A 25,253-nucleotide genomic window follows, 5' to 3' on the forward strand; every position below is an offset into this window, starting at 1 on the left:
AAGATGCACAATAAGGAGGCACTTGAAGAAAGATGGGCTGCATGGTTAAGTCGCCAGAAGAAAGCCATTACTACGCAAATGCCACAAAGTATCCCGCTTACAATACACCAAACAGCACAGAGACAAGCCTCAAACCTTCTGGCACAAAGTCATTTGAAATGATGAGACAAAAAATGTAGCTTTTTTGGCCACAACCATAAACGCTACATTTGGAGAGGAGTCAACAAGGCCTATGATGAAAGGTACACCATTCCTACTGTGAAACATGGAGGTGGATCGCTGATGTTTTGGGAATGTGTGAGCTACAAAGGCACAGGAAATTTGGTCAGAATTGATGACAAGATGAATGCAGTATGTTAACAAACAGAACGCCTCATTTTCCACTTCTTGATTAGAGTTGGAACACTGCTGATTTGCATTCTCAATTCCTTCTATATCTTTTTATATCTCTCTCCTGTTTTATACAGTTCAACTACCTTTTTCCCACAGATCCTTTGACAATTATTTTTCTCTCCCCATGACTCAGAATCCAGAAACGTCAGTGCAGCAGGAAAGATGCAAGGGTCTGTCAGGAGTCCAGAAACTCATTGACCTTTTATACACACACACTAATTACAAGCAAACAAATTACAGGTGAGGATGGTTACCTTTAATAGCCATTCAAACCCCTTTGTGTCAATTTGCATGCATGTTATCAGGCCAAAATCACCAGGGTATGTAAACTTTTGATCAGGGTCATTTGGGTAGTTTCTGTTGTCATTATTATTTAAAAAGAGTAAACACAGTTGATTGATAATAAATTACTTCAGCCAAACACTAACCATGAGTGAAAGAAAAGTTTTTGTGTTATCATTCATATTCTCTAAAAAATGGCCAAGAAATCATAAATTCCGCCAGGGTATGTAAACTTATGAGCACAACTGGAGGCTGTTATGGAATATACAGGTTTCCCTTTCACTTTGAGAGTCATGCAGCTTACAAGCTTGGCACGCTTTCTCATAGCAGGGACGGTCCTGCATTGTACACCATGTGATTCATTCCCTTTTTCCTGACCGGGTGTCTATCAGAGAGGAGCCATACATCTCTCTACTGTCTGGGTCATAGGAGGTGGTGAGTGCCCCAGCCATTGGGGTGTAAGGGTGCTGTTTTTTCTGAATAAAATAAGATGTTTTATTTCTCTAGTTCTCCGGTTATTGCACTAGCGATGGAGGATTCTGTTACTTTAGAGGGCACTCCCTCTATTCCTAATTCCTGTTTATATGGTGAGGAGGCCTTAGTTCCGCCCTCTCAATTATGTTCCATATGCCTTGATAATGTGATAATATCAAACTTGTTTGATACCACGGAGCCTTCCACCTCTGAGGAGTTGTCGTCCAGTTAGGTGCATACCCTACATTCTTATATCTCTACTCATGCAGTTTTCCTGTAGCATTGCTGATCCTCCATCAGGAGGAGGCCTTTTTCCACCAGACGTTACTGCGCAGTTCAGACGGCGGTGTCTGCGGCCTTTAATGCTTTACCTCGCCCTTCTAAGCGCAAGCAAAAGGTAACATATTGCACTTCTTCCCAGAGTACATCAGATATTTTATTGGATTTAACTGAGGGTTATCCGAGGATTAAGTTCTTTCTGAGACTGCAGAGTATGAACATTCTGGGTCGAAGTCTGCTGCCTCTAAAACTCCGGCTGCGGAGGAACCAGACTTTAGTTTAGGAATTTGCGCTTTCTTCTAAAGGAAATTTTTGACGCATTCAGAGGTTCCAGAGGCCAAATTGCCTGTTGAACCTTTAATTCCTAAATTGGATAAAGTTTGAGGACAGGGTGGTACCTTATCCTTCCCTGCCCCTGTTAGATGGCAAACATTATTAGGAATGAATAGGACAGGATTGGATTCCTTTTCCCCCCTCTTCTCCCTTTTAACAAATTGTCCCCGGTCCTGGACTCTCAATGAAGTTGTAAGGTTCCGTCCCTAAATGGGATGGCGTTATCTTCACCCTTGCTAACGTACTACTGTCCCGCTTGAGGATAGTTCTTCATTTGAAGAGCCCATGGATAAAAGATAGAAACTCTGTTAAAAAAGATGTTTCAACATACGGCGGCTGTTGCCGTGGTTACTGGAGAATTTACCTTCTGGTATGACTCCTTATAGGATTGATCGGGGTGGAGGATCCCCTCGACGTTACTCAGAAAAGATTTATGGCCTTGAGGGTTGTTAATTCTTTTATCTGTGCTGCTATTAGGCAGTTTATTCGCTTGAATGCTATAGCTTCAGCTTTTTCTGTTCAGGCCCGTCGGGCTCTGTCTGAAGTCTTGGTCTGCGGATATGACTTCTTCCCTCCCTTTAAGGGAATGATTTTGTCTGGTCCAGGCCTGGACTCAATTATCTCCATGGTCACAGGGGGTAAGGATGCCCTCCTACTGCAAGAGTATATGAACTAATCTAAGGGACGATTTTCATTCTGATAAAGCCCATGTCAGCAGTCCTCCGCTAAGCCAGAGCAAACAAAGAGCTCTTGAAAGCCGTCTCAGTCCTGGAATAAATCCAAGCAGAGCAAGAAGCCAGCCGAGTCTAAGTCGGCATGAACGGGCGGTCCCCGGTCCTCTTCTGGATCGTGTAGGGGGCAGTAGGTCGCTCTTTTCAGTTTCTTGGTTCTGGGACGTGCAGGATCCATGGGTCCTGGAGGTCATAGCTCAGGGTTACAAGATAGGTTTTAAGTCTCAGCCACCCAAGGGCAGATTCCTCCTGTCTTCCTGACCAGAAAGGAGGGAAGCCTTTCTGGGATGTGTATGGGATCTTTCCTCTTGGAGTTATTGTTCCGGTGCCTATCGCAGTGAGAGGTTTGGGATACTATTAAAACCTTTTCGTGGTCCCTAAGAAGGAGGGAACTTTCCATCCAATTCTGGACCTAAAGTGCTTAAGTAGGTTTTTAAATGTCCCCTCAATTAAGATGGAGGCAATAAGGTCCATTCTTCCCCTCGTTTGGGAGAGGTAGTTCATGACCACGATAGATCTAAATAATGCTCCTTTCTCGTACCAATCCTCAAGGACCACTTCCAGTTCCTAAGGTTTGCATTCCTGGACCAGCACTTCCAGTTTATTGCCCTTCCGTTTGGTCTAGCTAAAGAAATTTTTCAAAGAGTGGACCATTCGGAATATCTCCTGTTTTCTTCGATCCCATGGATGGCAGATTATATATCTATCAGATAATCTAGAGAGAGTTCTCTTGCATCAAGTACCAGGGTAGAATTCTCGGGTACTATAATAGTCTCCATAGACATGAGAATATTTCTAACAGACCATAGACATTACAAGCTAGCTTCAACATGTCTTGCCCTCCAGATCTCCTTAAGGCCATCTGCGGCTCGGTGTCTGGAGGTGATTGGTCTCAGGGTGTCCAGCTTGGACATCATTTCCTTTGCCAGGTTTCACCTCAGACTTTTGCAACTGCGCATGCTGAACTAGTGGAACGGCGTTCATTCGTATCCGTCTCAACAGATTTCTCTGGGCAACCAATCGGGAGAATTGCTCTCTGGGGTTTTTTTCAGGATCACTTGTCCTGAGGGACGTCCATCTCAAGACCATCCTGGGTGATTGTGACTACGATTGCGAGTCTGTCAGGATGGGGAGCTGTTTGGGGTGCCTGGAGGTAAAGCTCCCTCCTGATCTCTTTGTGGATCTTCGGGCAATATACAATGCTCTGAAGGCTTGGCTTCTGCTGGGTTCGTCCCAGTTAATCAGATTCCAATCAAAAAATATATTGTCGGTGGCTTACAGCAACCATCAGGGGGGAACAAGAAGCTTCCTAGTTTTGAGGGAAGTATCTCGGATTCTGGTGTGGGGGAGACCCGCATTTGTTCATTGTCAGCGATCCAAATTCCGGGTGTGGACAACTGGGAAGCGGATTTCCTCAGCAGACAATCCTTCCATCAGGGAGAATGGTCTCTCCATCCCGAGTGTTTGCAGAGATCTGCAAGAGGAAGATCTTATAATGTCTCAATACCAAGCTACCCAGATAGGGGTCGAGGTACAGGGATCCTCCAAGGCATTAGCGGTGCCTTGGAGGTTCAATCTAATTTATCCTTTCCGACCGTTACCACTACTTCCTAGTGTAGTGGCTCAAGTCAAGCAGGCATCAGTGTTGCTGACTGCTCCGTCTTGGCTGCGGAGGATATGGTTTGCGGATCTAGTGGGGATGTCATCATCTCCTCTGTGGAAGTTACCTTGTTGCAGGGATCTGCTGACCAAGGTCTCTTTGTTCCTCAATGTCTAGATTCTCTGAGGCTGACTGCGTGAAGATTGAACGCTTAGTCCTAGCCAAGAGAGGATTTTCTGAGAGAGTTATTTTTACTGTCATTCAAGCTCATAAGTTGGTTGCTTGTTGCATCTATCATAAGGTGTGGAGGACCTACTTATTCTGTTCTCCAGGATGAACTGGAGAAGGGCTTTTCTGCAAGTCCCCTGAAGGGACAGTTTTCGGCCCTGTCTGTGTTACTGCACAAGAGGTTTTCAGAGCTTCCAGATGTGCAGCCATTTGTTAAGGCTCTGCTGGGATCAGACCTGTGTTTAGATCTAAAGCTCCTCCTTGGAGTTTAAATCTTGTCCTTGAGGTTTTGCAACGGGCTCCGTGGAGCCTATGCATGAAGTAGACATTAAATTGTTGTCTTGGAAGGTTCCTTTTCTACTGGCTATTGCTTCTGCGTGCAAATTATCTGTGATTGCTGCCTTGCAATGCATCCCTCCTTATCTGGCTTTTCATGCTGATAAAGCTGTTCTACGAACCAATTTAGGTTTTCTTCCTAAGATTGTGTCAATTCGCAACATCAATCAAGAGATTGTGGTTCCTTTCTTATGTCCTAATCCTTCATCGAAGGAACGTTTACATCATATTTCTGGATGTGGTTTGTGCCTTGAAGTTCTATCTTCGGGCCACAAAGGAATTTAGACAAACCTCTTTCTCTGTTTGCTCTCTTTCCGGGAAGCGTAAAGGTCAGGGGACTTCCTTATCTTTTTTCTGAGGAGTGTCATCTGTTTAGCATAGAAACAGTGGGACATAAGCCTCCTCTTGAGGATTACTACTCTACGAGAGCAGTGCTTTCCTCTTGGGCCTTCAAAAATGAGGCCTCTATGGATCAGATTTGTAAGGCGGCTACCTGGTTCTCCTTACATACTTTTTCCAAAATGTTACAAGTTTGATGTTATTGCTTCTGCTGAAGCAACCTTTGGGAGAAAGGGTTTTGCAGGCTGTGGTGCCCTCAGATTAGGGTCCGCCTCTCTTTTTTCCCTCCGGTTAGCATTCCGTGTACTCTGGAGCTTGGGTATATGTTTCCCACAAGTAAGGAATGCAGCTGTGGACTCTTCCCATATTAAGATGGAAAACATAAATTCTGCTTACCTGATAATTTAATTTCCATCTGTATGGGAAGAGTCCACAGCCCCTGTCCATGTTCTCCGATGGGCGGCCCTAAATTTGAATTTTTTTTCTTCTGGCATCCTTTTCACCCTGATATTTCTCCTACTGTTCCTTGTTCCCTCGGCAGAATGACTGGGGTTGTGAGGAAGTGGGGGAGGTATTTTGGGCCTTTGGCTGGGGTGTCTTTTTCTCCTCCTGGTGGCCAAGTTCAGTATTTCCCACAAGTAAGGAATGCAGCTGTGGACTCTTCCCATACAGATGGTAATGAAATTATCAGATAAGCAGAATTTATGTTTTGTTATTGATTCATATTTTTCATTTTTAAAGTCACTTTTATTTTTAATCTTGCTTTTTTCGTTTGTGTCAATATTTGCTTTTAAAACATCTCCACATTTTTTGTTCCATATTATAGTTTGACTTAACTGGCCTGGTAAATGACAAAAGCGATATTTTTTTATTCAAATTTCTTTCACAAGCATCTCACTATGGGATTGGCTTTTAGGATTTCTTAAAACTATTTATCCAAGTCGTACTTTCTTAATGTTTGTTTTGTATTTGGGCGTTTTAGGTATGCTTTATGCAGTTGGTGGTTACGATGGAGCTTCCCGTCAGTGTCTTAGCACAGTTGAATGTTACAACCCAAGTACAAATGAATGGAACTACATTGCTGAAATGAGCACACGAAGGAGTGGAGCAGGTATCAGAAAATCATTGAATCTCTAAGCTATTTTAACTCAGGCTATGTATCATAATAGCCTAATTCATCTGCTTAAGTTTTTGTATATAATTACATCTAAATGACTTCATTCAAATTGAGTTGCCGGGAGCTACATTTATTTGTTGGTATTGTAATATTTAAACTAACAAAACAATTTTGTAGAACTTAAAGGACCAGTAAATACAGCAGATTTGCATAATCAGCAAATGCATGATAAAAAGACAATGCAATAGCAATAAGTATGATCTTAAAATGACTAGTATATTTTTTTTCTGACAAAAGTTATGTCTATTTCTACTCCTCCTGTATCACGTGACAGCCATCAGCCAATCGCAAATGCATATACGTATATTCTGTGAATTCTTGCACATGCGCATTAGGAGCTTGTGACTAAAAAAGTGTAAATATAAAAAGACTGTGCACATTTTGTTAATCAAAGTAAATTGGAAAGTTGTTTATCATTGCTGCTCTATCTGAATCATGAAAGTTTCATTTTGACTTGAGTATCCCTTTAAAGGGACAGTCTACTGCAGCATTTGTATTGTTTAAAAAGATAGATAATCCCTTTTATTACCCATTCCCCAGTTTTGCATAACCAACACAGTTATATTAATATATTTTTTACCTCTGTAATTACCTTGTATCTTAGCCTCTGCAAATCACCCCTTTATTTCATTTCTTTTGATAGACTTGCATTTTAGCCAATCATTGCTGACTCATAAATAACTCCACGGGAGTGAGCACAATGCTATCTATGAACACACATCTATGAGCACACATGAACTAGCTCTGTCTAGCTGTGAAAAACTGTCAAAATGCGCTGAGATAAGAGGCAGCCTTCAAGGGCTTAGAAATTAGCATATGAGGTTTAGCTTTCAACAAAGAATACCAAGAGAACAAAGCAAATTTGATGAAAAAAGTAAATTGGAAAGTTGTTTAAAATTGCATGCCCTGTCTGAATCATGAAAGTTTAATTTTGGATAGATGGTCGCTTTAGTAATGGTTAGAGACTTGGCACTCAAAACTTACATAACGAAATAAAAATATAGAGAAGTATAGGTTTTCACAAATATAGATCTATAATGGATCTTCTTTGTAACATGATTTTCAGCCATAAATGATTTCATTAGGTTTGGATTTAGTTTATAAAATGGCACATAAAATACTTATGTGTTATTGTCCAAGAAGATTTTGACAGGGAGAAAGCCACAGAATAATCTCGAGCATTGTATTATGCTTTAAGTGTATATAATGTGTGTACAGTGTATAGCCTAGCAAAATGTGTATTTGATACTTCTGAAACCAGAATCCTGCTGTGTTTCATCAGAGCTGGACGAACATTACCTAATATTGTAGTAGAGAGGAATTATATTTGATAATAAATACTTTAATTTGAGTTATTTACAAACATTGTGTGGCTTATTAGCATGTGGTATGGCCAGTACATTTGTCGTCAGTGCTTATGCATACTTGGACAAGAGAGGAGCATATTCTTGTGCCCTTTCATCTGTTCCATTGTGTCTGGGGAATCTTTAAAGCTATGATCAATTAACAGACTGAGATCTGAGAAACGCGTTGCTTACTGTGTTTTTATATATCAGAGTCATATATTTGACATCTGTTTTTATGTTTTATAATAAATTGTAACACTACAATTTTATTTGAGAGTCTAAACTTTATTCATCCCTTGAGGACACCTGGGATACCGGTACTCACGCTGGGCCAGTGAACTGGGACACTGCAAGTTCCCAATCTGCTTTACTTAGCACAATTGGGTGCTGCTCCATTTGTGAGTATTCATTTGTATCACCTTATACCACCTTGTCTCTACTATATCACAAAAGGAGGCGCCCTTGTGTTGTTGAACTCCCACTGGGTGTGCACCTAACCGTGATCTTCCTATAGTGTGTCAACACCACTTTAGGTCTGAGTAATCAATGGATTCATCCAAGGACTAACTTCCTGAACAGCTAAGATTGATTGGGACTATTGTCCATTGATTTATTGTTGTAATTTGACATAATTCAAGCTTATTATATTGTCATATATATTATAAGTCATGTCATCTTGTGTATATTCCATATATATATTTTTATACTGTATATTTGCTTGTATGCTATCCCATTGCGCCCCCTAGAGTTGACAAATATATTGTGTATCAACATATTAAGAGTATCAATTAATAACAAACAGCTACTTAAAAATACTTTAGTCTATGATTTCCAACTCATAGAATGGAATCTATTTTGTGAGATTTCATGTGCAACTTATAAGAGTAGTTTATGTATTTTTTTTAAAACAATTACTTGCAACTGTTGTGAATATTAGTGATCTATATCTATTAATGTGCTCCTTGGAGACCAATCTCTACAATACATTTGTACATTAATGTTTATTAAATTAAACAGGGCTTCTTTTGCCTCGTCAACAAGGATAGAGGTGTTCCAGTTTTTGAAGATTTAGGGATGTTAATCCAAGTATTTCCCTCAATTGATAGTTCCACATATACATGTGTAATAATATATTTGTGTGTGTGTATAATACAGTAATTTACATATCTTTCATGTATGTTATTTTTGGCCTTAAAATATTACACTTGTGTGTGTGAATAGTACACTATGTGTTATGCTTGTACTGCTATACTACTAGTAGTTATGGCTGTGCAATAATTTATTTAAGTGTGTGTTAATACTACAGTAATTTACATATCTTGTATGTATGTTCTTTATTGCTTTGCAATATTGTACTGGTGAGTGAATACTACAGTATTTATCATACTTGTACTGCTATACTACTACTAGTTATTGCTGTGCAATAATATATTTATATGTGTGTGGATACTACAGTAATTTAAATATCTAGTATGTATATTATTTATTGCCTTGTAATATTGTACTGGTGAGTGTATACTACAGTATTTGTTATACTTGTACTGCTATACTACTACTATTTATTGCTGTACAATAATATACTTAAGTACATACTACTGTATTTTCTTTCTTTTATTGATGTTATTTATTGCCTTACAATTTTGTACTTGTGAGTGCATACTACAGTATTTGTTATACTTGTACTACTATACTACTACTATGTATTGCTGTGCAATAATATCTCATTGTGAGTAAATTCTTCTATATTTCCTTTTTTGCCATTCTGTTATCTACGGCAATTTTTTGTTGTGCAATAGCCTACTTTATGTGTGAATCTCATACTACAGTATTTGTCGTTTTTCTTGAGTTACTATTATTTATTACAATGTTACACTTCGTCTTTTCCATAACTGGTAATAATGTTATTACCGTGCAATAGTTTACCTTGTGTGTGGATATGTCTGTAGTCAATACCTTGTTCTGCCATTTGACATGCAATCCTATATCTTTATTTCTGCATTTATGCTGCAACATGTTCCATCACTAATACTAAGGTTATTTATTGTTATTCACTGCTATACCTTTATTGGTATAAGGTTGCATCAGTATTTTTCTTTTTTGTAATTCTGTGTTCAAAGGTATTCTGCAGTATCACGTTTCCTGTACTGCCTGTACATAGGTATAACTCTGTTATAAGCAAGTGATATTTACAGGATACTCTCATATTGAGTTCCAGTTATGTTTGATGTACTGTTGTGGTTCTGTTCTCCATCCGGTTTCCATGGAGGTTTGTGATTTCTTTCCCTTACCTAAGGAACTATGAATAACACAGTCTGTTGCTCTCTGTACGCTTCCTCGCCCAGCAGGTTCTAGTTTTCCACAATTGTGTTTTCCAGTCCAGATATCGTACTTTGTTGACTCTTCTCACTCTGGGGTGTTTTTTCTTACTTATTGAGCGACCAATAATTCCTTCTTATGGATGTTTGATTTTGAGTTTCCAGAATATGCATAGTAATCTTAAGTCTGTCTTTCTTGCTTACCCTACTTAAAGTGAATGTAAAGTCAGCAGGAGTCGTTAATGCCATATTATAAATGAAGACAAATTAGGGGGACTTTAATTCATCGTTTTTCATTTTCCTAATTCTAACATTTAAAAAATAACTTATTTTCTTTATTTTCCTACCGCGCTTCCTCTGTCCCTCTGTTTGGGATTGATTGACAACAATGATTGCCAATCATGTTTTCCCCCCAGGGCTTTCAACCCATTTTGTGTGCTTCATATGCGCATGCGTTAGAACCTAATCTACAGATTGAGAAAGGATGCACGTTCAAGTGTCACGCATGCTCTATAGCACACATTTTGAGATTGAGCAATACACAACGATTGTTCACCTGCAAGAAAGTATCGGTCTTCTAATGACCGTGTATATTACTCTTGGGAATATTGATTTTAATCTGATTTGAACGCACGCAAGTAAGAGCTCCATGGGTGCTCGCTTCAGACATACGTATAGAGCGGGTGGGACCGCTCTATACGTCACCCTGTGAATAACACGGAAGTGCTGGCTGGCAGGAGTCAGATATAAATCAGAGCAAAGTTAGTATTTAAAATATATAATAAATGTTAATTTTTTTTTTTTTTTTATTAATTTAGCGGTTTGAATATATATGTGTAAACGAGGTAGTATGAGGCTTCAGCTGTTCGAAAATTGACATTCACTTTGTTTTTGCTGTAGTCCTGTTTGTTTTTTTGTTTGTTTTGTTATCCCAGAATTCTAGTATTTGTGTGTGGTTTTTTTTTTAGGATACAGAGTTTGGTCAGCCAACCTTAAGAGGTTTTCTTAGTCTCCGGTTTTCAAGAGAGGGTATCATTCCTTAAGTGTGTTCTGGATCTGGAGGTTATTTAGAGTATTGCTATACAGAGCATCCTCTCTAGTTTTCTAGGCAGTTATGGTTTGGCTATAACTATTCAGGAGTCTGTTTTTTTTTCATCCTAAGGATTTTTTTTCTGGGAATATGGTAAGTTTTGACATCCATGGGCTGGTTCTTGACAGTCCATCCCTTATTCTCTTTAGTTAATATCTCTGTTTCGCTCTATGGAGTTTGTAGGTCTGATTGTAACAGCCTTGCAGGTTGGGAGACTGTCTGGATCACTGTGAAGGTATCAGAAAATTTTGGCTGCCTTAAAAGGTGAGGCTCCTAATCATGTTTTGGATATTTGTAAAATATTCAGGTTTCCTCGTATTACTGTCTTCTCATCTCAGTCAGACATCTTCTGAGATCTCCTGTTTTTCTTCCCCGCAGAGATCTTCTATCTGAATTTATCTGGACACAGTTTATAGGAATAATCAGTCTATACCTGAAGTTTTCAAAATCTTGCAGTTCTGATCAGATTGATCCTCAGGCGATTTTGATCGTTGCGCCAATGATTTTTTGTTTTTTGAATTTTTCAGATCGGAAAGAATTGTTGCTGTCTTTTTGCTCCTACTTGTCGTGAGAGATGGGTGGCAGATCTGGTGAGTCTGTTTTGGGGGTGGAAAGGGTTTGTCCTTTCAAATTTTTAGCTCCAGGGCGCATGACAGAAGGTCTGATGAGTTGCGTTCTGCATTTTCTCTTTGTAATGCAGGTAGTTGTCTTCCTAGTCTCCAGGCGTTTATTCAGATGTTTATTATCTCCCCCTTTTTACTCTGGAGAATTCAGCACTAAGAGGGTTGTTATTTTTTTCTTTGGATCATTTATCACCTTAGTTTGCAGTCCTTCCTTCAGGATATTTGTTGATTTACTATTTTCTTTGGCTAGAAGAGTTTATGAACCTTCAAATCTTTCATATTCTCCTTTATTTGTTTAGTTTTTTTGAAGTTTGCGGTCTTTGGCTGGTGTTTGTCCCAACGTCTTAATTATCAGGAATGTGTGTTTCCTTCCTTGTGTTTTATCCCGCGATTTTTTTTTACTAAGATTATGGTAGTTCCTCAGGTTGTTTTTTTTATTGATGGTCTTCTCTGAGGATTCTTAGAGGTGGTATACAAGTTGTGCTCATAAGTTTACATACCCTTGCAGAATTTATGATTTCTTGCCCAATTTTTCAGAGAATATGAATGATGACACAAAAGTGTTTTTCACTCATGTTTGGTGTTTGGCTTAAGCCATTTATTATCAATTAACTGTGCTTACTCTTTTTAAAACATAATGACAACAGAAACTACCCAAATTACTCTGATCAAAACTTTACATACCCCAGTTCATAATATGGTGTATTTCCTCCTTTAATATCAATGACAGCTTGAAGTCTTTTGTCGTATTTGTGGATGAGGCTCTTTATCTTCTCAGATGGTAAAGCTGTCCATTCTTCCTGGCAAAAAGCCTCCAGTTCCTGTAAATTCTTGGGCTGTCTTGCATGAACTGCACGTTTGAGATCTCCCCAGAGTGGCTCAATGATATTGAGGTCAGGAGACTGAGATGGCCACTCCAGAACCTTCACTTTATTCTGCTGTAGCCAATGACAGGTCGACTTGGCCTTGTGTTTAGGATCATTGTCATGTTGGAATGTCCAAATACGTCCCATGCGCAGCTTCCGGGCTGATAAATGCAAATTTTCCTTCAGTATTTTTTAATAACATACTTCATTCATCTTGCCATCAATTCTGACCAGATTTCCTGTGCCTTCGTAGCTCACACATCCCCAAAACATCAGAGATCCACCTCCGTGTTTCACAGTAGGATTGGTATACCTTTCATCATAGGCCTTGTTGACTCCTCTCCAAGTGTAGCGTTTATGGTTGTGGCCAAAAAGCTCTATTTTGGTCTCATCACTCCAAATGACTTTGTGCCAGAAGGTTTGAGGCTTGTCTCTGTGCTGTTTGGCGTATAAGCGGGATACTTTGTGGCATTTGCGTAGTAATGGCTTTCTTCTGGTGACTCAACCATGCAGCCGATCTTTCTTCAAGTGCCTCCTTATTGTGCATCTTGAAACAGCCACACCACATGTTTTCAGAGAGTCCTGTATTTCACCTGAAGTTATTTGTGGGTTTTTCTTTGCATCCCAAACAATTTTCCTGGCAGTTTTGGCTGAAATTTTAGTTGGTCTACCTGACCGTGGTTTGGTTTCACCAGAACCCCTCATTTTCCACTTCTTTATTAGAGTTTGAACACTGCTAATTTGCATTCTTAATTCCTTGGATATCTTTTTATATCCCTTTCCTGTTTTATACAGTTCAACTACCTTTTCCCGCAGATCCTTTGACGATTCTTTTGCTTTCCCCATTAGAATCCAGAAACGTCAGTGCAGCACTGGATGAAGGATCTGTCAGGAGTCCAGAAACTCATTGACCTTATATACACACTCACTAATTACAAGCAAACAGATCACAGGTGAGGAAGGTTACCTTTAATAGCCATTCAAACCCCTTTGTGTCAACTTGTGTGCATGTTATCAGGCCAAAATCACCAGGGTATGTAAACTTTTGATCAGGGTCATTTGGGTAGTTTCTGTTGTCATTATGATTTAAAAAGAGTAAACACAGTTGATTGATAATAAACGGCTTCAGCCAAACAATAAACCATGAGTGAAAGAAAAGTTTTTGTGTTATCATTCATATTCTCTGAAAAATGGACAAGAAATCATAAATTCTGCCAGGGTATGTAAACTTATGAGCACAGCTGTAGTTGTCTTTATGCACTTTAGTTTTCTGCATTTTCTGTGCCTATTTCTTTGTTCTCAAGATTAGGGCATACGTTGAGTTCAATTACAAAATTGTAGCTGCTTGTTGTTTGCATATTTTTCCCTTGAGGTTGTAAAGGTGTTTAACTTTTTAAACAATATAAATTCTGGAGTAGACTGTCTCTTTAAAGGGACACTGAACCCAATTTTTTTCTTTCGTGATTCAGTTAGAGCAGCAATTTAAAGCAACTTTCTAATTTACTCCTATTATCAAATTTTCTTTGTTCTCTTGCTACCTTTATTTTAAAAAGAAGTCATCCAAGCTTTTTTTTGTTCAGAACTCCGGACAGCACTTTTTTTTATTGGTAGATGAATTTATCCACCAATCAGCAAGGACAACCCAGGTTGTTCACCAAAATGGGCCAGCATCAAAACTTACATTGTTGTATTTCAAATAAAGATACCAAGAGAATTAAGAAAATTTGATAATAGAAGTAAATTAGAAAGTTGCTTAAAATGTCATGCTCTATCTGAATCACGAAATAAAAAATTTGGGTTCAGTGTCCTTTTAAGCTTAACAGGAGCTGTCGAGGGCTTGTTTGGTTTTATCATAACGTTTTTATAAAAACTTTCTGTAAAAGAGCTGCTGCAAATTTAATGGTTTTAACAACTTATTTGCTAGGCTTAAAGGGACACTGATCCCAATTTTTTTCTTTTGTTATTTATAGGACAGTACCTTTTTCAAGGATCCAATGAACAGAAAGCTTGAAAGCATTCATAGATGATCTTTCCAGCTGAGAGGCTATATGTTTCATCCAGCTGTTTATGTAGCATGCCTTTCTGGTGTTTGGTGTGACAACATTTCTGACCTGGGAACAGTTGAATTTGTGATAAAACTATGAATTTTCTGGCTAGAATAGCTTTATGGTTTAAGTTATGGTCTGCTGATATGGTATCAAAAAAGTACACTTTTTCCCTTCCTTTACAAGGAAAGATTTTATTTGGACCTGGACTGGATGCTATTATTGTAATAGTCATTGGAGGTGTAAAGGAGCTTTCAAGCCACATAACAAAAAACGATAAGGGCAGGGTTAACTCCTCTGGACACTTTCATTATTTTCCTCATTCCAGAATGCAAAGATCCTCCTCATTGTCTCAAAAGTCAGACACCTCAAAGTCCACATGGAAGCCTGGTTCCTCTTTTAGTCTAAGTCAAGCCAAAAAGCCTACACCATCCTCAAAATCTGCATGAAAGTACTGTGCCCCAAATCCAAAGAATGTTCTAGTGTGTGAGTGGGGGTGGGGGGGGGCGCAGATAGTACCTTATTTTAGGAGACTTGGGAGAAGTCGGTTCATGGCCCTTGTGTACTGAACATAGTTTTCCAAGGATACCACATAAGCTTTTGGTCTCGCCCTCCACAAGGAAGATTCCTCCTATCTCATATTTCAATGGATGCTTTGTAGGCTAAAGGCTTCTTAGCATGTGTATGAAACCTAGAATCTATGGGAGTGATTACTCCGTTCCCTTAAGAGGAACATAATCAAATGTTCTATTCCAGCCTTTTTATTGTTCCAAAGAAAGAAGGCCCATTTTTTATCTCAAAACTTTGAATGAATTTCTGAAAGTTCAGACTATCAAAATGGAGACAATTCACACTATATTTCTTTTAGTGCAGGAGGGTCAATTTATGTCTATCATAAACTTAAAAGATGCCTACTTGCATATCCCTATTCATAGGGATCTCCCTTTCTAAACAGGTATTATACATTTGTGGTGCTTCCCTTTGGTCTGGCAATGGCACTAATAATCTTTACAAAGGTTCTCGGATCTCTTGTTGGTAAGGAGAGCTCAGGGAATTGCAGAAGCTCCTTACCTAGACAACATTTTGGTACAAGTAACCTCTCTCCAGTTCTCCAGTTCTTCAGTTCCTTCATATTCATATTTGGAAAATCAACCTCTCAACAAGCTCTCTAATTTCTTAAAACCAGGGTTTCCTTCCTGGGTTTCATTATAGATTCAGTTTTAATGAGACTTTCTCTCACAGATCAACATAGACTCAAGTTTCAGAAGGCTTATGCTGTTCTCCAAATTACTTCTATTCCTACAGTCCTTCAATGCATGGAAGTAGTAGGTCTTATGGTAGCAACTTCTGATTTTGTACCTTTGATAGATTTCATTTATTTCCTTACAACTGAAAATATTTAAGCAGAAGGGGAACAGAGAGGGTAACAGAGATTACAAAGATCTGTCTCAAGGGGGGCAGAGATTACAAAGATCTGTCTTGAAAGACTTGAAGACAAGGCAATACCTAATTTTGTGGAAAAACCCAATCTGCTGTTCAGGGAGTCTCCTTTCTCCATCCAACTTGGGTGGTGATCACCACAGATGCCAGCTTGTCAGGTTGGATTAAGTCTGGGGGTCACAAAGAGCGCAGGGAGGTGAAATTACCCATCAACATCTTAGAACTCTGTGCAATCTTCAGGGCTCTCCAGAGTTGTTCCATATTAAGAGAGGAGTCACTTCTGAGCTTTTAATCAGACAATGTCACTAAAGTTACTTACATCAATTACCAAGGTAGTACTCGAAGCACTGTAGCAATGAAATGGTTGCTCGCATTATGACTTGAGCAGGACACCATCATTGCATGTTTTCTGCAATCCACATTTTAGATGTGAACAACTGGGAAGCAGACTTTCTCAGTCATAAATACCTTCAACCCCATTAAATGGGTCTGAACAGAGAGGTATATGACCAGATTATGAGTTGTTGTGGCAGGCCAGACCTCATGGCTTCAATCACATGCTACCCCAGTATTGTGCGAGATCTTGGGATCCACTAACTTTGAACTCTCATAGACGCTCTAGGGATTTCCTGGTCATTCAATTCATCTTTTCTCTTTTGTGTTACTATCAAGGGTAATAGACATGATAAAACAAGGAATTTTGATTGTTCCGGCATGATGTCGCAGGACTTAGTATGCTGATCTAATTCAAATCCTCTCAGGAAGTACCTTCTCTCTCACAGTCCCTTTTTTTCATAAAGACCCTAACTCGCTATATTTGATAGTATGGTATTTGAATTCATAATTTGTCTCAAATGGGTTTCTCTGATCAAGTGATAGACACTTTGATTCAAGCTTAAAAGCCTATTACCAGGCACATTTATTACAAGATGTGAAAATCTTTTCTTATCTGGTATAAGAGTAACCACTATCATTGGAACTCTTTCTAAAATCCTTGTATATTACAATTTTTGCAAGATAGTCTGGAAAAAGACTGCCGGTCTTATATCACAAAATGATTTATAGTCTCCCTGACATTCAAGCCTTTGTTTAGGCTTTGGTTAGGATTATCACACCAGATTTTCCTCCGTGGAACCTTAACCTGGTTTTATTCATAAATGGAAAGAGTCCACAGCTACATTCATTACTTTTGGGAATTCAGAACCTGGCCACCAGGAGGAGGCAAAGACACCCCAGCCAAAGGCTTAAACACTCCTCCCATTTTCCTCATCCCCCAGTCATTCTTTGCCTTTCATCCCAGGAGGTTGGCAGAGAAGTGTTAGAAGATTTAGGATTTTTCTCTTATCAAGGGTAGTACTCTTCGGGCATGGGACTGGAGTTTTAAGTAATCCTGTCAGCCTCTCAGTGAGACCTTGGATGAAAGTTAGAGTCCGGAGATGCAGGGAGAGTCTTTCTCATTTTTAACAGCTCCATAAGCAATCAGCGTTGATGAGTTTCGCTGCCTGCTTTCTTCTCTCAAGTCTATGAGGCAAGGCTTCTATCTGCCTTACTTGAAGGGCCGTGTTCCTGTCCACGCCGTAGATTCCGGTAAGATTGTTTCATTTTACTTTTTGCATGATTGTTTTGCATTTCAAATGTTTTCCCGAGAGGCTACCACCTTGAGGGACCAACTAGAGTGATCAGGGTCTCAGTGAGGCTTCTTTTATATCTTGGAATCAAGGGTACATATCTCATAAGGGGGGGGGGTTATATGAACGGGGGGGGTTAATCATGTTTGTTATGTGATTCGTCCTGCTTATGCGTAGTGTTACTTTGGCTCATGGTTTTGTGGAACATAACGGCCTTGGAAGTGATGCGGCCTTTGCGGTTGGGCATGCTTTTCTGGACTGTACGGCTTACCGCGTGGTCACGTTTTTGACTCCCCAGTTCCGTATTCCTGACCGTGTGGCGACAGAGAAATTCTGGTCTGCTGGTGTCTGGTGCTTAGGAGGTGGTTAGTGCCCCAACCTTTGGGGGTGTAAGGTGCCGTTTAGATTTTTTTCAAAATTTGGTCCACTTTTTTTATTCATATCCCAGTTATGGAGGATTCTGATGTTGAGATTGAAGTGGTCTCTGATTCAAATTCTACTTATTGTAGTGAATACGAATCGGCCCAGATGACAAATGACAGTCAGTTATGTTCCATATGCCGTGCTAAAGGGCTCAATTCCTCTGGTTCAGGGAATCTAGGGGCGGCTGAGCCATCCGCCTCTGGGGGTTTTGTTTGTCCTTCGATACTGTTGCTACACGTGCAGGTGACCCAGATTATGCTTATCCTTCCCTGGATAGGGATTTGTTCCCTCCGGAGGTTGCGGCACGTTTCCGTATTCAAATCCTGATGGCAATGGCGCATCTGCAGCTTCCAGATGTCTGCTTAAGATTATGTTCGTGTCCAGTAAACCCGGGCCCCCCAGGCATGGGGTGGCCCATTCAGCTCTCCGGGGGAGCGACTGTTCTTGAGGCTTCGTTGGAAGCATGCTGTGCTTTTCGTTACAGACTGGCGCGCTTTCGTGTTCTATTATGGCACGTTTTGGCATTGTTGGACGATCCTATCCTTAATGGATATAGTCTTCTCCTTCGAATAGCTCACAGAATTAAATATAAGGGGATGAAGTAATCTTCTCATTGTCTGGTTATTGAGTATCCTTTCCAATCTGAGCTTGGATGAGTCGGGTTCCGTTAGGCTGGTCCTGCGGGTGTGACTGTTCCTTATAGGTGAAAACCTATGGGTCCCTTCTGTAATCGATGCTCGCGATTTCTTGATCGCATTGTTTACTTCTACGGAAGTTGTTCTGGGGACATGTTTAGTCTTATGTGTTGTCTGTTGTTTATGTCTCCCTCCCTGGGGGCGAATATGGCAGCCTTAATAGTAATGGCTATGGTTCAGACTGGTTCTGATTGGGTTCAGCTCCTTCTGTCTTGAGGCCTCTTTTACCCACGTGGCACCTGTTCTACCTGGCTGGTCTGGTTAGGGCACTGAGTGATTGCTTTATTATTTGTTTTTCTCAGCTTGTTTTTCAAGTATCAGCTAAGCATTCTGAGAGGACATGAAGGTCTGTGAGGCATGGGGGACTGGTTCAGTCTTCAGCAGCCCTCAAGCTAGTCATTTGGGACTTGGTGGAGTTCCAGTACATCATACTCTGTTGTTTCCGATATCGTCTGGGTTTGAGTGTTTCCTTCCCCACGTGGGTTGAAGATTTGGAGGTTTTAGGGCCTCATTGCTGCCGTTATGGGTGGTCTTGCCCTTCTAGGGCTATTGAAATTGTCCTTTTGGACTTGTTCCTTTTGGGGACTTTTGAGGTTAGTCGTTCCTTATTAGGAATAATAGGCTATGTGTTCTCCTTATCCTGGCTCCGTGTAGGGGCTGTTTCTGGGGTTTGGAATGCTAAGCATTCCTTTTCCTTGGATGTAGTCCTCTGATTTTGTTCTATGAGGAGATTATGGAGACAAGCTTTTGTTAACTCTCTCTTCGGGTGACTTTGTCCCCGATGTTTCCCCTGGGTCCTGGAGGTTTGGGGAATGCATGTTGGGCTTAGAATCTTAGCGGCTCTGTCATGCTCTAGCTCCTTTGGAATTTGACCTTTTGTAAGGGGTGTTCTCCTCCCTTTTGGGTTGGGATTTATATTTAGACCCTTTTACGGGTTATTGTTATACCTTGTGAAGTCTGTTTTTATTCAGACGGGATATGGTGTTTCTGGGGGTATTGTTTATCTAAACAATTCTGGGGCTCGGGCCTTCGTTTGTCTGTATCTTCTGGACATAGGCCAGCTGGTCTGATTGATGGTTAGCTCCATGGTTTCGCTAGCTGGATCCCGCTGTGGTGTGGGTATTTTTTATTCATGGCCTTATCTGGTATTTTTCTGGATTTATATGATCCTGTGGCTGGTTCGAGAGCTCCAGTTCTCCATGGAACATAGTTATAACTTATGGTCTCACCAATTTAGCTACTAGGAGCTTAGCCAGGAGTGCTGTGTACTTCAGCTCCTCATAGTTTGCCATGTTCTAGAATGGTATGTGCTTCCCTTCTTGGGGAGTTTCCTTTTTGTATTGATCAGTGGCGCCTGGATGGTTTTCATTCGACTCAAATTAGGGCTTTGGCCTTGTGAGTGTGTGTGCTGTTTGTCTGTGCCCTTCCCTTGGGGTTGTTTTGCCTTTCTAAGGAGGTGTGGTTTTCCTCTCTCTGGAGGGTGGTGGTCCTGTCCTGTGTGCAGGTGGTTTATCCTGTAAGGAGAGCAGTATGCTTTTCTGGGATTGTTCTGTTCCGTCTGTGGTGCAGTTTCCATGTTAGAGCTTAGGGCCCTTCTGCCTTATTAGGCCTATATCTATGAGGTTTTCCTTGGGAGTACTTGTTGTAGGTGCTGTATTGAGACTGACATATTGTGTTAGGCTAGATTTCATAGGTCTTTTCTGCCTTGTTTCAGCCTATCTCTATGGAGTCTTCCTTGGGAGTACCTGTTTGTGGGTACTTTTGGATGGCACCCGAGCTCTGTTGGGGTGTCTGAGTCCATTCCATTCCGCCCTTTTATCTGGGGGCTGGTGGTTGGGGTATTTTTCTGTTTCAAGCCTGCCTGTTGCTTGGGCTTGTCCGGTGTGGGAACAGGATCTTAGATATGTTGTTTGTCCTTCGATCCTGGAGGTATGGTGAGGACCGACCTTGGGGCGATGGTGTCTCCTGGAGGAGTATTGGCTCAGTTAAGTCTGTTCTGCGGTTTCTAGCAAGGCCTGTGGTCTATTTGCGGATCAGTGTCCTTGGGGCATTTTTTTTCCCTTTTTCAAATGTTTTCTTGGCTTCAGACGAAGCGGGATTTTTGTTGGGTTGTGGTTTCAGGCCTGGTGCCCTCAGAATGGGCTTCCTTTTGTACCCTCCCGTTTTAGCATTCAGTGTCCTCTATAGCTTGGGTATTGATTTCCCAAACGTAATGAATGCAGCTGTGAACTCTTTCCATTTATGAAGAAAAACATACTTTATGTAAGAACTTACCTGATAAATTCATTTCTTTCATATTAGCAAGAGTCCATGAGCTAGTGACGTATGGGATATACATTCCTACCAGGAGGGGCAAAGTTTCCCAAACCTCAAAATGCCTATAAATACACCCCTCACCACACCCACAATTCAGTTTAACGAATAGCCAAGAAGTGGGGTGATAAAAAAGTGCGAAAGCATATAAAATAAGGAATTGGAATAATTGTGCTTTATACAAAATCATAACCACCACAAAAAAAGGGCGGGCCTCATGGACTCTTGCTAATATGAAAGAAATTAATTTATCAGGTAAGTTCTTACATAAATTATGTTTTCTTTCATGTAATTAGCAAGAGTCCATGAGCTAGTGACGTATGGGATAATGACTACCCAAGATGTGGATCTTTCCACACAAGAGTCACTAGAGAGGGAGGGATAAAATAAAGACAGCCAATTCCTGCTGAAAATAATCCACACCCAAAATAAAGTTTAACGAAAAACATAAGCAGAAGATTCAAACTGAAACCGCTGCCTGAAGTACTTTTCTACCAAAAACTGCTTCAGAAGAAGAAAATACATCAAAATGGTAGAATTTAGTAAAAGTATGCAAAGAGGACCAAGTTGCTGCTTTGCAGATCTGGTCAACCGAAGCTTCATTCCTAAACACCCAGGAAGTAGAAACTGACCTAGTAGAATGAGCTGTAATTCTCTGAGGCGGAGTTTTACCCGACTCAACATAGGCAAGATGAATTAAAGATTTCAACCAAGATGCCAAAGAAATGGCAGAAGCTTTCTGGCCTTTTCTAGAACCGGAAAAGATAACAAATAGACTAGAAGTCTTACGAAAAGATTTCGTAGCTTCAACATAATATTTCAAAGCTCTAACAACATCCAAAGAATGCAACGATTTCTCCTTAGAATTCTTAGGATTAGGACATAATGAAGGAACCACAATTTCTCTACTAATGTTGTTGGAATTCACAACTTTAGGTAAAAATTCAAAAGAAGTTCGCAACACCGCCTTATCCTGATGAAAAATCAGAAAAGGAGACTCACAAGAAAGAGCAGATAATTCAGAAACTCTTCTGGCAGAAGAGATGGCCAAAAGGAACAAAACTTTCCAAGAAAGTAATTTAATGTCCAATGAAAGCATAGGTTCAAACGGAGGAGCTTGAAGAGCTCCCAGAACCAAATTCAAACTCCAAGGAGGAGAAATTGACTTAATGACAGGTTTTATACGAACCAAAGCTTGTACAAAACAATGAATATCAGGAAGAATAGCAATCTTTCTGTGAAAAAGAACAGAAAGAGCAGAGATTTGTCCTTTCAAAGAACTTGCGGACAAACCCTTATCTAAACCATCCTGAAGAAACTGTAAAATTCTCGGTATTCTAAAAGAATGCCAGGAAAAATGATGAGAAAGACACCAAGAAATATAAGTCTTCCAGACTCTATAATATATCTCTCGAGATACAGATTTACGAGCCTGTAACATAGTATTAATCACAGAGTCAGAGAAACCTCTTTGACCAAGAATCAAGCGTTCAATCTCCATACCTTTAAATTTAAGGATTTCAGATCCTGATGGAAAAAAGGACCTTGTGACAGAAGGTCTGGTCTTAACGGAAGAGTCCACGGTTGGCAAGAGGCCATCCGGACAAGATCCGCATACCAAAACCTGTGAGGCCATGCCAGAGCTACCAGCAGAACAAACGAGCATTCCTTCAGAATCTTGGAGATTACTCTTGGAAGAAGAACTAGAGGCGGAAAGATATAGGCAGGATGATACTTCCAAGGAAGTGATAATGCATCCACTGCCTCCGCCTGAGGATCCCGGGATCTGGACAGATACCTGGGAAGTTTCTTGTTTAGATGGGACGCCATCAGATCTATTTCTGGAAGTTCCCACATTTGAACAATCTGAAGAAATACCTCTGGGTGAAGAGACCATTCGCCCGGATGCAACGTTTGGCGACTGAGATAATCCGCTTCCCAATTGTCTACACCTGGGATATGAACCGCAGAGATTAGACAAGAGCTGGATTCCGCCCAAACCAAAATTCGAGATACTTCTTTCATAGCCAGAGGACTGCGAGTCCCTCCTTGATGATTGATGTATGCCACAGTTGTGACATTGTCTGTCTGAAAACAAATGAACGATTCTCTCTTCAGAAGAGGCCAAAACTGAAGAGCTCTGAAAATTGCACGGAGTTCCAAAATATTGATCGGTAATCTCACCTCCTGAGATTCCCAAACTCCTTGTGCCGTCAGAGATCCCCACACAGCTCCCCAACCTGTGAGACTTGCATCTGTTGAAATTACAGTCCAAGTCGGAAGCACAAAAGAAGCCCCCTGAATTAAACGATGGTGATCTGTCCACCATGTTAGAGAGTGTCGAACAATCGGTTTTAAAGATATTAATTGAGATATCTTCGTGTAATCCTTGCACCATTGCTTCAGCATACAGAGCTGAAGAGGTCGCATGTGAAAACGAGCAAAGGGGATCGCGTCCGATGCAGCAGTCATAAGACCTAGAATTTCCATGCATAAGGCTACCGAAGGGAATGATTGTGACTGAAGGTTTCGACAAGCTGTAATCAACTTTAGACGTCAAAACGAGAATCTCAGAAACTGATAATGATCTGGATGAATCGGAATATGCAGATATGCATCCTGTAAATCTATTGTGGACATATAATTCCCTTGCTGAACAAAAGGTAAAATAGTCCTTACAGTTACCATCTTGAACGTTGGTATCCTTACATAACGATTCAATATTTTTAGATCCAGAACTGGTCTGAAAGAATTCTCTTTCTTTGGTACAATGAAGAGATTTGAATAAAACCCCATCCCCTGTTCCGGAACTGGAACTGGCATAATTACTCCAGTCAACTCTAGATCTGAAACACATTTCAGAAATGCTTGAGCTTTTACTGGATTTACTGGGACACGGGAAAGAAAAAATCTCTTTGCAGGAGGTCTCAACTTGAAACCAATTCTGTACCCTTCTGAAACAATGCTCTGAATCCAAAGATTGTGAACAGAATTGATCCAAATTTCCTTGAAAAAACGTAACCTGCCCCCTACCAGCTGAGCTGGAATGAGGGCCGCACCTTCATGTGGACTTAGAAGCAGGCTTTGCCTTTCTAGCTGGCTTGGATTTATTCCAGACTGGAGATGGTCTCCAAACTGAAACTGCTCCTGAGGATGAAGGATCAGGCTTTTGTTCTTTGTTGAAACGAAAGGAACGAAAAACGATTATTAGCCCTGTTTTTACCTTTAGATTTTTTATCCTGTGGTAAAAAAGTTCCTTTCCCACCAGTAACAGTTGAAATAAAGGAATCCAACTGAGAACCAAATAATTTGTTACCCTGGAAAGAAATGGAAAGTAAAGTTGATTTAGAAGCCATATCAGCATTCCAAGTTTTAAGCGATAAAGCTCTTCTAGCTAAAATAGCTAGAGACATAAACCTGACATCAACTCTGATAATATCAAAAATGGCATCACAGATAAAATTATTAGCATGCTGAAGGAGAATAATAATATCATGAGAATCACGATGTGTTACTTGTTGCGCTAGTTTCCAACCAAAAGTTGAAGCTGCAGCAACATCAGCCAAAGATATAGCAGGTCTAAGAAGATTACCTGAACACAGATAAGCTTTTCTTAGAAAGGATTCAATTTTCCTATCTAGAGGATCCTTAAACGAAGTACCATCTGACGTAGGAATAGTAGTACGTTTAGCAAGGGTAGAAATAGCCCCATCAACTTTAGGGATCTTGTCCCAAAATTCTAATCTGTCAGACGGCACAGGATATAATTGCTTAAAACGTTTAGAAGGAGTAAATGAATTACCCAAATTATCCCATTCTTTGGAAATTACTGCAGAAATAGCATTAGGAACAGGAAAAACTTCTGGAATAACCACAGGAGCTTTAAATACCTTATCTAAACGTTTAGAATTAGTATCAAGAGGACCAGAATCCTCTATTTCTAAAGTAATTAGTACTTCTTTAAGTAAAGAACGAATAAATTCCATTTTAAATAAATATGAAGATTTATCAGCATCAACCTCTGAGACAGAATCCTCTGAACCAGAGGAATCATCAGAATCAGAATGATGATGTTCATTTAAAAATTCATCTGTAGGGAGAGAAGTTTTAAAAGATTTTTTACGTTTACTAGAAGGAGAAATAACAGACATAGCCTTCTTTATGGATTCAGAAACAAAATCTCTTATATTATCAGGAACATTCTGCACCTTAGATGTTGAAGGAACTGCAACAGGCAATGGTACTTTACTAAAGGAAATATTATCTGCTTTAACAAGTTTGTCATGACAATCAATAC

General features: G+C 40.2%; 1 protein-coding gene across 1 annotated transcript in view; it reads left to right on the forward strand.

Moving 5' to 3' along the window:
• KLHL2 (kelch like family member 2) overlaps nt 1-25,253 on the forward strand; it is a 445,714-nt gene that overhangs the window by 357,347 nt on the left and 63,114 nt on the right. Inside the window, 1 exon segment of the mRNA XM_053703800.1 lies at nt 5,978-6,106. Coding sequence (XP_053559775.1) covers nt 5,978-6,106 — 129 coding nt within the window.

Source organism: Bombina bombina, chromosome 2 (assembly GCF_027579735.1).
Source record: "Bombina bombina isolate aBomBom1 chromosome 2, aBomBom1.pri, whole genome shotgun sequence".
NCBI lineage: Eukaryota > Metazoa > Chordata > Amphibia > Anura > Bombinatoridae > Bombina > Bombina bombina.